The sequence below is a fragment of the Leucoraja erinacea genome, chromosome 10 (genome assembly GCF_028641065.1).
Source record: "Leucoraja erinacea ecotype New England chromosome 10, Leri_hhj_1, whole genome shotgun sequence".
NCBI classification, from domain to species: domain Eukaryota; kingdom Metazoa; phylum Chordata; class Chondrichthyes; order Rajiformes; family Rajidae; genus Leucoraja; species Leucoraja erinaceus.
Window position 1 is genome coordinate 21100069 of NC_073386.1, and position 14824 is coordinate 21114892.

Consider the following 14824-nt stretch of genomic DNA (forward strand, 5'->3'; position numbering starts at 1 on the left):
GATAATCTGAATTCAGAAAAAATCTATATTTAGAACCATGGTTTGTAACTCTTCAACCTCTCTAACGATATTAAATTCAGTCATTATTATGGTCCTTATTCATAAATTGTTTTCTCACATTCGTAGCATTACTGCTCATCATTAATTCTGGTATAACTATCTTTTTTCAGTATTACTACATCATTCTAGAAATTAATTGAACATTTGTATCCTCTTCTATAAGAACATTATTTCTGTTACATGCTTTTTTAATATATGCATGATTTTAATGTTTTTTATTTTATTTTATTTTAATTTTATTATTTATTATTTTAATCATCCAATACTCATAGAGTGAAACATAGCATTTGATTGGCGTGATTGTCCAAAAATATTAACACTACGCTTGTGAGATTCACATCCACATATAAGGAGGAAACATAACAATTCGGGGCATCTTTTCTGCTAGGCTCTTGTTTTGACAATAACAGACATTTTTATTACTCACTAGACTAAGTGGGACCCGTTGGGTCCCTTTGTTACATGGGAGGCCTGGTCCCCCAACGCAATATTCCACCACTAAGCCATAGCCCCCAACAGCACATGATCGGCTGACGGTCCTGCACTAATGGCAGAAGTTAAGTTAAAGTTAATAATTTTGCATTTAATGTTTCCATTACCTCGCCATCTCTCTTCCTACTCCTAAGTGAGAGAGAGTGATGGAAAGAAAGGGGGAAGGGAGTGGGAGGGAGAAAGTGAGGGGTGTATCAGTTTTACAATGAATAGGGAGGGAGAGGGGATAGAGAGGGGGAGGGAAAGAGAGTGGAAGGATAGAGGGAGGAGGTGGGAGGGGCAGAGGGAGGGAGGGGAGAGTGTTAGGGAGAGAGAGTGGGAGGGAGGGAAGGAGGGCTCGTCCTTGACCCCGGACCCAGGCTCATCCTTGGTTCCATCCCAGGGCGCGGCTTCTTTTTCGGCCCTGGTCATGCCCCATCCCAAACCCCGAGCGCGGCCCACACTTCAGCTCCATCCCCAGGCTTGGCTCGGCTCCAGCCCAGGCCTAGTCCCTGGGCTCGTCCTTGGCTCCAGTCCCCGGGCTCGGCCCACGGCACTACCCTCCCCACCCGGCTGCCGCTAGTCTTTCACCGTGGCGCCCCGGTTTGGACCTCCAGCCGACTGACAGTGGACAAGGCCATTAGTGCGGCGATGGTGCAGGAAGAGGCGTCGCCTTCCCGGCGACACCCCTTCCTGACTGACAGGAGAGGAGACCAAACTGCATGGCTGGCGACTGACAGGAAAGGAGACCAATCTGTGCCTGCACAATTTTTAAGATTTTCAAACCTGAATAACTTTTACAATATATCATCGATCGGAACAAAACATCGCACTTGAGCACAAGAGAATGGTGAGTAAGGTGGCGAAACATCATAGCGCTATCGTTTATCGTTTTTACGAGATAGAAAAACCGTGCAAACCGGAAGAGCACAAGATCAGAGTTTAGTTATGTATAGATAAATAGATAGATGCGAGTTAGTCTAATGAATTAAAAAAAAACAGTTCATGTAAACTTTCCCTTCCCAAATGTGACAATGAACGTGAGATAGTCTTTAGCTTTGTCGGTATAATTTTGGAATTCCAAACGAATATGGAATTCTGGCCTGATCCTCATGCAAATCCACCGTCTGATTATTTTTCACTGATGCTGCACAATCCTCGCCTTATGTTATGGGCTCATTATTGTAATTGAATGTGTGCCTGACCCTAGGTGATTGCAGATCACCAACATCTAGTGCAAATTAAAAGGTTCTCAAATAAAATTCTTACATTCTTGCAACTTTCATTTAATTGATTTTAGAGGTGAAGTTCAATTTAAATTAGTGTAGTTCACTCTTTGCTGCATTTATAAAATATACACTAAAGCTCACAAGTGCAAATGTTTTGCCTTTAGGATCAAGAATGATTTACAGTTTGTGTTGTATTTCTGACTCTTGTTAACATTGCATATAATATGCTCTGAGAGGATTAGATATACTTTTTCTTTAATTCTGTGCCTGATTTTAACTGCTATGGCTTAAAAAAATCTTCACGGCGATTGGAAGAAAGAAGATTTTCCATCATTCCTCAGGCTAAACATGACTCAGTTCCTAGTGTTGGGAGCCTAATCTAGACACCAAGCGGCAATTTCTAATTCAAATCCATCCATTAGATATAGGCTTATGAGGTTTTTTTTTTTTACAGTTTGAACAAATTTCTATTAAGAACTGATTTGTGTAAAAAGTGATCACTATCAATCACATTCTCCAAGTAAAAAAAATGGACCTGATCATGTCTTTGTGGAAACAACTAAGAAACCATTTTTAAAAAGCTTTGCTGTTAGAATATTGACCTAAAATTGTTGATTAAATCAAATTTTAACAATTGTGTCATTGTCTGCTGCTTTTTCATCTATACAACTTTGCATCTTTCAATAGCTTATTTTAATCTGTTTAGTCTCCACTTGGTTGATCTTCTTGTTCCAAATTAAAAGTATGAAAACTGACTTTCCTATGTTTCTTACTTTTTGGCTCACTTTCGTTGAACAAAGTAGATGGTAAAAAGGCTTTGGGATATTAGATGTGAATCACTTGCCAGACGATGACCACTCTCTGCCTGTCTGCAGCTATCATTTTTTATATGTCTCCAGCCAATGGTGACCTCCAGAAGGAGCAATCTCAGCTGTGGTGATGCCTCTGAATGTCAAGGATAGGTCTTTTAATATTAATTCTCTCTTTTGAAGTAAGTCAATATGCTTTGTAAGATGCTCGGCAGACGTAAGGAGAGCAGAAAGTCAAAGATGGATTAAATGATTGGGCAAAAATTAGGCAAACTGAATATTACGTTGGAAAATGTGGAATTGTCTATTTTGGCAATAAAAAATAGAAAGTAACATGCTAATAAATAAACAAACTATCCAAAATCTGAAAATTTGCAGTTCTCAGCGAATTATAGGGATCCGATCTGTGTGCCCAAGTAATTGATTCACAGAAAGTTAGCACACTGGAACAATAGTCATTGGAAAAGTTAGTGCTTTATTGGTGGGGGAACTGAATATGTAAAAAGAGCTGTTTGACTTTGGTTATATTAGTCTTTTTATTTAAGGAAGGTTGATTATATGTTGGAAGCAGTTCAGAGAAGGTTTACCAGACTAATACCTGGATTGGGCCGGTTGCCATTTGAAAAAGATTTGTCAGACTAAGTTTGTTTCTGCTGGAGATTAAAAGAGTGAGCAGTAACTTGTTTGGAACCACTAAGATACTTAGGGGCATTGAACGAATGGATGTAGAAATAAATGTTTTTTCCTTTGAGAAAATATAGAACCAAAAGGTTACTGTTTAAAAATAATGACAAAGCAGCAAAATATTTTCTCTTGGGTGAATGAGAGTCTTTGGAACTTTCGCTTCAAATTAAAATAGTCTGAATATTTTTAAGACATAGATATTTCATAAGCAAGAAGGTGAAAGATTCCAATGTGTAAGTGAAGTGGAGTTGAGGTTATAATTAGATCAACCATGATCTTATTCAATCATGGAGCAGGCTTAAGGGGACAGGTGGCCTATTCCTGCTCCAAATTCATACGTTCGTATGAATGTCATTTATTTGACAACTCCAGGGTTTAGCAAGCAAGTGCTTAAGGAAAACAAAACAATGTATTCATCCAGGAGTGCTGATCCATCTTAGCTTCTGTCTGAGATTCTCAGCCAATATAATTCACTCCAAGTGAATGATTTATAAACACTGGGTACAGCAAAGACCAAGAGACAAAATATCAGACTGGAAAACATCTTAGTTATAGTACAGAAAACCTGTGCTCCCAAACTAGCTGCACCTCTAGCCGAGCTATTTCAGTATAATTATGACAGTGGTATCTACCAGGAACTATGGAAATTATCCAGGTCCATCTTGTCCACAAAAAGCAGTTCCAATTAAGTTAATCCCTATCCGATCAGTCCACTCAGTCATCGGGAAAGTGATGGAAGGTGTCTCCAAGAGTGCAATCAAACAAAACTTACTGACCAATAACCTCCTTACCAACACCTCAGTTTGTTTTTCCCAAGATCATTCGGTTTCAGATCTCTTCACGTGGTTGATCCCAATAAAGACCAAAGAGCTGAATTCCAGAGGTGAGATAAGTGTGATTGCTCTTGACATCAAGGCAGCATTTAACAGTGAGGCATCAAAGAGCTCTGGTCACAATAGTCATGTTATCAGGGGGAATTCATTCTAATGGTTAGTCATATCTGCACAAAGAACAATGATTCTGGTTATTGGAGCTCCCATCATTCAGGATATCACTGCAGGAGTTCCTCGGGAAAGTGTCCCAGGGCCAACCATCTACGGCTGCTGCGTGAAGTGATGATGCTTGCTGACACTTGCAGAGTGCCCAATTCCTTTTGTAACTCCTCAACAAGTGAAGCAATTCATGCCTATTGCAGTAAGACCTGAATAACATTCAGCAATTGGTTGATAAAGTGGGAAATAGAACGGCAAAATCCGATGCAGAAGAGCCTAACTTTTCATTAACATTACCATAACTGTTTGAATTACTCGTGTTGTTTTACTCAGAGTTAATGAGTATCCTAAAATCATAAATGTATCATGAAAGGGGTTGGTTTGTAATTCATTCATCCAGAATGATGATAGGAAACAATCCATTGTAGCATCCAGCTGTTTTGTCAAATAATTTCACTGTTTATGCTTTGACAAATTTTATTCATTCTCACGAGGGACCATTGTTTTTTTATCCATACTAAACATCAGATTCCCTTGCTAGGCTTTTTAAAGGGAAATTAAGAGTCAAGTTAAGATCACTGTCATACATAGCATTGTAAGAAATTATGATAAAGCACACACACCAAAATCCTATACTTCCAGCAGCCGAAGTCCGCAGGAACTGGAGGACAGAGATGTGTGGTGTGTCCGTCACCGTTCCCGTTGGAAACCAGCGCCACTGCGTCGCTAATGGTTTCAATGATGATGAATGAATGAAGAGTCAAGTACTATGATGGTGGACAAGAGAGAAATATTGATCAGGCTGGACAACGTTTTTGTTTCTCCTAGGAAGTTTAATAATCAATTGGATTTTTACACAGTCTGACAGCTTTGTTATCACTTGCGACAGTTTTAATTACAGTTTTTTTTAAACGGAATTCAAATTATCCAATAATCCCCATAGGATTTAAGCATGCATTCATTTCTGCCTGATCTTCTCTGGATTACTTATTTTGTGGCCTAATCTGTACCACAGTAACATAATCTACTTTACCACCTTGCATTATTCTATAGTCTATTCCACAGGTTGTCTCGAGAAGATTCTCTCTGCATTGTATTATTTTACCAACTTTCATTAGTGGCACCCATAAACTTTCATTTAAATTAATATTGATTTCCTGTTGTTCTTTTAAAACTTTACAAGAGCATTTGTTAGGAACATTTTATTATCCTCAAAAGTGCAATTTTATTTTTAGATTTTCTCAATGAATAAGTTCCTGTCACCTATTGTTTGCTTGTTCTTGTCCCCCCCCCCCCCCCCCCCCCCCCCCCCCCCCCCCCCCCCTTAACTCTTAATATTGGCTATCTCCTATTTACACGCATAGTTCTGAACAGGGTCTCGGCCCAAAATGTCGACCATCTGTTTATCTCTACAAATGCTGCCTGACCCGCTAAGTTCCTCCAGCAGCTTTTATGGTTTGCTCCAGAGCCCAACATCTCCTTTCTCATGGTGTCCTGTCACCTGAAATTAGCTTCATGCCGTTGTCTCCTGTATATGGGCATTTATTTTGATTCCAGTTAACTGAACAATACACAATATTGAAATTGTGGACTGACCAGAGCACTATAAATGTTCAAATTGAAACAGAAAGTGTTATAAATACTTAGCAAGACAGTCTTTGTGGAGAGAGGAAAACAGAGTTAACATTTCAAGTTCATAACCTTTCAACAGCCATGATCATATTGAATGGCGGTGCAGGCTCGAAGGGCCGAATGGCCTACTCCTGCACCTAATTTCTATGTTTCTATGTAACAGACCTCCATCTATCCTTTTGTTCTACTGCACTGGTCATGTGGTTCCACATCCATTTGGCTTTATATTTTTTTGTTCTGCAGGGGTTGGAGTATTTATTATCGATTGAATTTTGGATCTTTTCAGTTTCAATCTTAATTATTTGAAGATTGTTCCTGCTGTGTCTATGTTTTCTACTTACCATCCTTGAATCCGGCATTTTGCACCTCTCTGCATTAAATTACAAGTGTCGTTACTGTACTGTTTGCATTTGTTCTCGAACTCACCCCATAATTTCATCTTTTAATTTTTAGTTCATTCCCACTATATTTTCAATTGCAGGTTTGACCACATAATTCGGTTTTGGTTTAATTCCAGCATGGAGCCCTAAGGCAGTCCACTCAATACTCTCCCGTCCCACACCCTGTCTGACATAAATCCTCTTAACAAACACCCGTTGTTTTCTTCCCTTCAGCTAGTTTCTTTTACATGGGATTTACCTTCATGCATTTCTTACAAAGATTAGGACTCATGGGATTGGGACTAATTTATTAACATGGATTGTTCATTGTGTAACGGACAGAAAACAATAATCGATCATTTTATGGGGATGTAGCTGATTAAATGCTGCGAAACTAGAGTTTGTTCCCATTTCTTTACAATTTACATCAATAACTTAAATGAGATGATGGAATGTAATATATCCATGTTTGCTTATAATGAAAAATAAGAATGGAAAAGTAAAGTGTAAGAGACTAATTAGTTGATTGGGGTAGGAGATGCAGATGGACTGCAGAAGGGAAATTATGAAATTATGCACTTTGGTTGGATGTAAGAAAAGGCAAAAAAAGGTTTAAGGATCTAAAAACCATAAGTTAGTATTCAGAATGGTTTTAGTGTATTTTTACACAGATCATAAAGCATTAACATCCAGTGCAACAAACAATCAGAAAATTACATGTTAATTTTAATTGCAAGGCTTTGGAGAATAGTTCCTCCTACTAATGGACACCTTGATCATACGAGCAAGGGCTTGGGAGACAGGTGGGGTGGATGGAAGTTAATTTGTCAGCTCCTGCAGAACTACAGGCATCTTCAGCTTTGTGTCCTTCTCTTCCATCCTGAGGCTGGGTCTTGCTGAGCTGCACTGAGAGCACTGAACAGACTCAATTGCTTATTCTTGATTCTCATTGCACCAAAAAAATAATTCAACTACTTACATTTCAAGTGCGTTAACTTTGGAAAGAAAAATGAGATAGACGCTTTAATTTTATGTGAGCTAGACTCATTCAGCAATAGTACTAACTGTAAATTTAAGCACGCACTATGATGATTTTCGAACCATTTAAGTTGACATTTGTATTCTTACCATGCATATGTAGCAGATAAGGAGCACCTGGTCAACAGGACAAATAACTTAGGTTGACAAAAAATGCTGGACCCGAAACGTCGCCAATTCCTTCTCTCCATTGATGCTGCCTCACCCTGTAAGTTTATCCAGCATTTTTTGTCTACCTTCGATTTTTCCAGCATCTGCAGTTCTTTCTTAAACAGGACAATAACTTGTTTGACATCACACTATATGGATATTGAATCCTTTTTTACATGGGTTTGAAAGGAGTAGGAAAAAAATGATGTGTATTGAAGAGAATAAATATGTTAGGAGAAAACCAATCTCAATCTCTAATAACCATCTGCCCTTGTTTCCATGACTCATTCTATGTTTTTTTTTAGACTTATTGCTACTCTTGTGCCATTTCCTTTCCTTCTCTCCAAGGGCACCTTAAGTTCTGAATTTCAAAACCATAAAATTAATCAAATGTTCAAAGTGCCAATATTTTTAGTTTTGAAGTATATTTTGTTTCACTGATATGTCTCAGATTTGCCTCAAGTACAGTGACTATAGGAAGCTGTTTAATTTAGTAGCAGTAATCCCCCACCACAAAAGTGTCAAATCAATACAAGTTAAGGAGATTAATTATTTAGACCCCACCAGCTTTTAATTAGTTAGCTATTTCTGAAGAATGGATTTGGTTACAATATTGATGTGCAACAATATGATTACCTCATTGTTAAAACTCACATTATACAAAGTTTGCCTGCATTTTGAAATATTTTCACAGACTATTTTCATTTTGGATATTACATGTAGTTTGAAGAAATCTTCTGAACTTTCCTCTGAAAGAGACATACTAGATATCCAATGTTTCGGCTTTTTCTGCATGATTACATAATTACTTGAGTTAAAATTTGAACCAGGCTCAAATTTAAACATGATAATAACAAATGCATACTTAGTTATAGATTCTTTATGCCAAAAATTATTGGATCAAACTTTTGACTTGCATATAATAGAATTGAGACACAAATTCGGCATTATAATAACTTTAAATACCTGCTTTTGAGATGTTAACAATTGAGAATAATTGGAAGAAACAATCTGTATTTTCCATTCATTGCCCCATTACAGGTAGGATGTAGAGGCTTTGGAAAGTGTGCAGAGGAGGTTGACCCGAATGATACCGATGATAAGGGGACACCGAATAGAAGAAGATAAAATAAAGAGATAAAATAGGATAAGCAGCCTATCTTTTTCCCTTGATGAAATATCTAATACTAGGCATAACTTTCAGATGAGAGGTGCAAAGTTTAATGAAGATTTTCGAATTTTCTAAACAGAGGGTGGTAAGCACATGGATCGCGCTGTCAGGGAAAATAGTGGAGGCAGATTCAATCGTGGCATTTAGGAGACTTTTGGGTAGGCACATTAATATTCAGGGAATGGAGGGATATGGTTTATGTTTCGGCAGATAAGATGCATAATCAGGTCTTGGCATGATATTCGGCACAGATATCGTGGGCCGAGGGGCCTGTTCCTGTGCTGTACTGTTCTATGTTTTGTCCTCTGGCTTTTGCTGTATCGATTGATCTAAAACATTTCTGGATATTACATGGAGTGAATCAGATTGGCTCAAGATTAGTTTCTGTGATGAAGGAAATGTAGGAAGGAAACTATGATGGATCATCTACTCATTACTGAAGATAATTAAATTACTTCTACATTTATCTTTGCAATCCTGTCTGACTCCATAATTGTTGAAGTATTGTTTTGTTTGGATGAGGGATGTAGATGGTGAGATTGTTTTCTGCTCAGTTAATAGAGCTGTTGCTTGACAGTTCCAGCATCCCGGTTTACCAGTGCTGTCTCTTGGGAGCTTTAATTTTCCAAAACTCTGAGATTGGGAGGCAAGTTCTGACACCATTCATATTCTCAGGTGGACTTGCATTCAGTCTAATGTTTGTGGAAAATGGGATGAGAAAAGGGTATGCTTGGATGCTTTTCACATGGTGATAATCAATCAGTTTAATTAATTGAGTGGGAAATGCTGGAAATTATGATGAAGTGTTTCAGACCACAATCTTTAACTGTTTCTATTTCCACAGATACTGCCTGAGCTGTTAAGTGTTTCTAGCAATCTGCAGTTTTGAGATTTTCAGGAATCTTTACCCTGCCCCAATGTGCTATGAATTACTTTTCAGTTGAGGAACCTTATAATTATTATTCTGTTGATATTATTTTGGTATTTTGCCAATTGCAGAGATTAATTATAGCCTCTGAGTAGAATACTACCTGTTCTTGCAGCCACTCACTCTGTGATTGCCAACTTAATACTAAATAATGGAAAGATTTGTGCAATGGTTTAGTTAGTTTAAGCTTTATGGTCTGATTTGTGATGTACTCTGCTGAAAAATTTAGTGCTTGCTCGCCTTGATTTGCTTTGCCAATCAGAATCAGAATAGATAATCCTAGGATTTTATTAGGCTCATATGTTGCTAATTGTCCAAAAGTCTAAATATACTGATGTGCTGTAAACCTGAATTATTACCTATCCCTTCCAGCCTATCTACTGCTAATCCTCTTGTAGTCATTGTTTTATTTCTAGTCTTTTCAGCTCCTCTTTTTGGTATGTAAAACAAAGTTGATGAGAGGTGGTAAATAGTTTAAAATTGAGATTCGATTGTATGTGAAAGTTTGGAAGTAATTTTATATCTCAACATTTCACAGTTATGGTTACCATAAAACCAAGATTATTTATTATGGTAATACCCTCCAGTGCTTGGAATTGAAATCCTACTAGTTGCGCTTTCACTTTCAGTCAATGTATCAAGTAATTTCTGCTGGTTGGCCAAAATAAGTGTGAACTTCGTGAAATTTTAAGTGCATGTTTGAACTAAATCCAGTATTTTTAACCTGGTTTTAAAACACATCGTGTTAGCAAATGGCCATATCCAAAAATAAATTTGACTTGCTCGATGCTGAAATTATGAGCGTCAACTTTTCAATAATTGCAATTGTTTACTGCAGTCTGAGCTTACGCTTACAATTAAATGTTCTTTTTTGATAAATATTAAGTGATAATTGTTCCATAGAAATTAAATTTAGTTAAATTATAGTCACGGAGTCATACAGCATGGAAACGGGCCCTTTGGCCAACTTGCTCTTGCCGACCAAGATGCCCCATCTACACCAGTGCGACCTGCCCATGTTTGACTCTCTGAACCTTTCTTATCCATGTACTTGTCCAAATGTCTTTTAAATGTTGTTATAGAACCTGCCTCAACTACCTTCTCTGGCAGCTTGTTCCATACACCCACCACCCTCTTTTCCCTCTCCCTTAAACCTATGTCCTCTGGTTCTCGATTCCTCTACTCTGTGTAAAATAATGTATGCATTCACCCTATCTATTCCCCTCATGATTTTATTATACCTCTATAAGATCACTCTTTATCTTCCTGTGCTCCAAGGAATACATTTCTACCTGTCCGGCCTCTCCTTATAGCTTAGGCCCTCATGCCCTGGCAACATCCTCATAAATTCATCTATACACTCGTTACTCGTAAATCTTCTCTGCACTCTTTATATTGAATTTAAAAAAACTGAGTAAGCAGTGTATGCAAATGAAAGTAGCAAGCAAGCTGGTCATTTTTTTGTAATCTAAGGTCATGACTCGGAGGTGTTGTGCTGGATAATATTATAAATGCTTGCTTTGTTCACAACCTGTCTTCAGCTGTATTGATAAAGTCCAGCAGTGTATATAAACACTGCTAAGTAATTAATGCATGGTGGGCATGCGAATAGACAAATAATTTTATTCTATTAAGCTGCTTGACTGCACAGATTCATGGAAGATTTTACATTTCAGATTGAGCATATGTGCCAAAGAGTTTTGATGGAAACACAATTGGTGTAATTTGTGGTTAGATTGCTGAACCAATCCATAGACAAAATTCTACTACATAATCTGTGGAATAGTAATTCCTTATAAATGCATTAAAAAAATTAGTGTGATTGTTTAACACTGTGATAAAACATAGTACCAATAATCTTTAAAATCAGTCTACATAGTTTCTACGTTAAATGTCAAAAACCTGGCCCCAAAGCTCAAAAGGGTAAACTCAATTCCCGATCTAAATTAATAACACTTCTCTGTCATAACTTTGAAAAAGAACATAGCTTATGGGACTGTATAGATCTAACAAGTCCTTGCCACAGGAAACACATTTTGAAAATTATTTTCTTTTGGTGACACAATATTCTAGAAATACTGTGTGCAGTGTTAATTAACAACAACCAAATCAGCATGATCTTATGGTTTCTGTTTGAATAGCATGTCTAGATTTTGATTATATCGGTTACGTAGTTTAATTATGTTATTTATTATATTTCTTTAATATCTTTATGTTCTTTATTAATATTTCTTTAAACTTAGTTCTCCACTTTGCAAATGTTTTATTTTCAAAAGGTTTGTTTACCGACAGAGGCAAAGGATAACTCAGAGTCAGTATAATTTTCTCCAAACAATGAAGTACACCATGTTTTAGGTTATAGTGTTATCCAGGATGTATTTCTATTAATCATTTTTAATCAGAACATGCCATTGACATTACAAAATGTTGTCTGAAGCCACAGGATATCAGGGACTGCATTTTTAATTAAATTAAAGGGCCTGTCCCACTTGGCCGTCATTTGCGCACCATTTATGCAATCTGGTAGCGTGTGGGTAGCGCGGGACGGGCGCATGAAATGGCGTGGAGGAGTGTGGGGTTGCGTGCGGTATCGCGCAGCGCTCCAGGATTTCGTTCTGGACGAGCCACCGCCCTATCGCATAAATGACGGCCAAGTGGGACACCCTGGTGCGGCGCAATGTCTCACCTCCAACAGCAGCAGAAGCAGGCAAGCGATCGCCAAGCTCGGCCTGGGGCTCACGGCCATTGCGGATCCGGATCCGCCCCCACTCCTACTCCCAGAGCGGGGCCAAGACGATTGGAGATAGACACAAAATGCAGGAGTAACTCAGTGGGATCGGCAGCATCTCTGGAGAGAAGGAATGGATGATGTATCGGGTCGAGACTCTTCTTCAGTCTGAAGAAGGGTCTCGACCCGAAACGTCATGCATTGCTTCTCTCCGGATGCAACCGGTCCCGCTGAGTTACTCCTGCATTTTGTGTCTATCTTCAAATGACCAAACATGCATCCAAGGTGCATCCTACCAGTAGGTATGGTAGCTTGAGAGTTCACTTCCAATTATGATCTCTTGGAATGCTGAATTCAGAAAGGCTAATAATTCGTAAGCGTGCATCAAACAAAAAATCACAAAGGTACGACCAGGTTCTCTTAATAACACAACAGGGTTATTAATGCCCTCTGAGGGATGGACATGTGATCATTCTGTAGGGATTTTTTAATGTATGTAATAACATTGGACAAACATATGTCCCCCATGTTATTTGGGCTGTGTAGCTCTTTGTGATATTCCATGAGAACTGGGTAATAAATCTGCAATTTATTATCTAATTTGTGGAATATAGCTGTGAAACAAATGGTATTAGAAATTAAGCTTGTGGAGCAAGAAATGCCAGGTTATTTCACAACAAAACTTGGAAAGAACTGTGAACTCTATCGATAAGTGGTAAATAATATTTGCAGCTCTTGACAACCAACAATTACATTCAAAATTAAAGTTTAACCATCCAGCCTAGACATGTAAAACCAGTATCAATGGCTAAACAACACAAACAGTGAATACTATTGCGAGGAAGCTTAAGTGGACCAACCATATTAATATTAACAATAGATAGACACAAAGAGCTGGAGTAACTCAGCGGGACGGAAGGAATGGGTAACTGAAAGGTCATCCATTCCTTCTCTCCAGAGATGCTGCCTGTCCCGCTGCCTGTCCAGCTTTTTGTGTCTATCTTCAGTTTTAAACCAGCATCTGCAGTTCCTTCCTTTACTTATTAACAATTAACATATTAACAATATAAGAAATAGTCAGAATCTGTGTATTTTTTCAGTGAGTGAGTTGCTTCCAGACTTATCAGAGTTTTTCTGCTGTCTATAACTTATCTAGATGAGTATAGTTTGAGAAATGTGGCACATCGATGACAAAGCTACCTGCTTGATAGGCATCCATTTCATCACTTTAAATATTTAGTTCTCCTTCCATTGGCACTTTAGCTTAATTTTGAACCATTCACAAGGAACTGCAGCAACGCACCAACTTTGACACTAATTCCCAAACAAGCTCTACCACTGAAATGGCTTTCACAGCCAATAAGAACGATATTGCATGTTTCCCTTAAAAACACATAATATCCTGATGTAAAATTACTGACACTTCTTCATCACCACAGAGGTGAATCCCTAGAACTCACTTCTACTTGCACTGTGAAAGTTTCTTCCCACAGAGACTTTAGGTCTTCAAGAATGCAACCAACCACCTCTTTTCCAAAGGCAAATGGGATGAACGATAAAAGATAATCTTCCCCAGAATGTCTATTGATTGTGTATGAATTAACTCGCCTTTTAACGGGAACTCGAAAGAGGGAGCACATAACGCCAATTCTGGCCTCCCTCCACTGGCTCTAGGTTTACTTTCGAGTTCATTTTAAGACTCTTTTATTTGTTTTTAAATCTTTAAATGGCCTCGCCCCGCCTTACCTTTCTGAGCTGCTTCATCCCTACGCTCCTGCCCGGTGCCTCAGGTCAGCTGATCAGCTGCTCCTGGAGGTACCGAGGTCTAATCGGAAGCTCAGAGGGGATAGAGCCTTCTCTGTTGCTGCTCCGGCGTTATAGAACACTCAGCCGTTGCACATCAGACAGGCCCCCTCACTGTCCATCTTCAAAACCAATCTTAAAACCCATTTCTATTCCTTGGCTTTTGACCCTGCATGAGACTTTGCTCCTGTTTTAGTGTTTTTAATGGGGGGTTTTTTTTAATTGTTTTTACTCTCTCTTTTAATGTTTTTATTGTCGTGTAATAATTTTTTGTCCATGATTAGTCATGTACAGCACTTTGTTGCAACAGTGGTTGTTTTTAAAGTGCTCTATAAATAAAGTAAATAAATAAAATAAATAAAATAAAATTTAAAGTAAAATAAATATTAAAAAATAAACAAAATGTAAAAGATTTTCTTATAGAATTGTTGAGACTAAATAAGGTTACTAATAGAAAATCACCATACAGAAGTAAAAAGAATGCTGGAAATTAATATTTTAACAGAATAATAGTACAAAGGGAATGAAGCATCCAAAAGACTACTTGTATAAGGCAAAATTCCTTACAAATAAGAAAGTAATTCTGAAATATTAGATTTTAAAATGAAAATGCACCTTCCATGCTCCTGAAAGAGTTGAGGAATTTAGAGAGCACATCTGGCCACAATATTCTAAATATTTTACGATGTGCAAGTTTTGCTAGAAGACCAGAAGGTTGCTAATGTAAACTAATCTATTTCAAGAAAGGA

At 38.0% G+C, this 14824-nt stretch overlaps 1 protein-coding gene across 3 annotated transcripts in view; it reads left to right on the top strand.

Moving 5' to 3' along the window:
• Positions 1 to 14824, top strand: part of LOC129700879 (ERI1 exoribonuclease 3-like) — a 288420-nt gene that overhangs the window by 122917 nt on the left and 150679 nt on the right. Inside the window, exon 8 of one of the 3 annotated variants that reach the window (XM_055641657.1) lies at positions 4888 to 5018. The exons of the other annotated variants lie outside the window; for them this stretch is intronic. Coding sequence (XP_055497632.1) covers positions 4888 to 4997 — 110 coding nt within the window. The 3' untranslated portion in view covers positions 4998 to 5018. Of the gene's footprint in view, positions 1 to 4887; positions 5019 to 14824 lie in introns of those variants that run through there. 3 annotated transcript variants of the gene reach the window in all.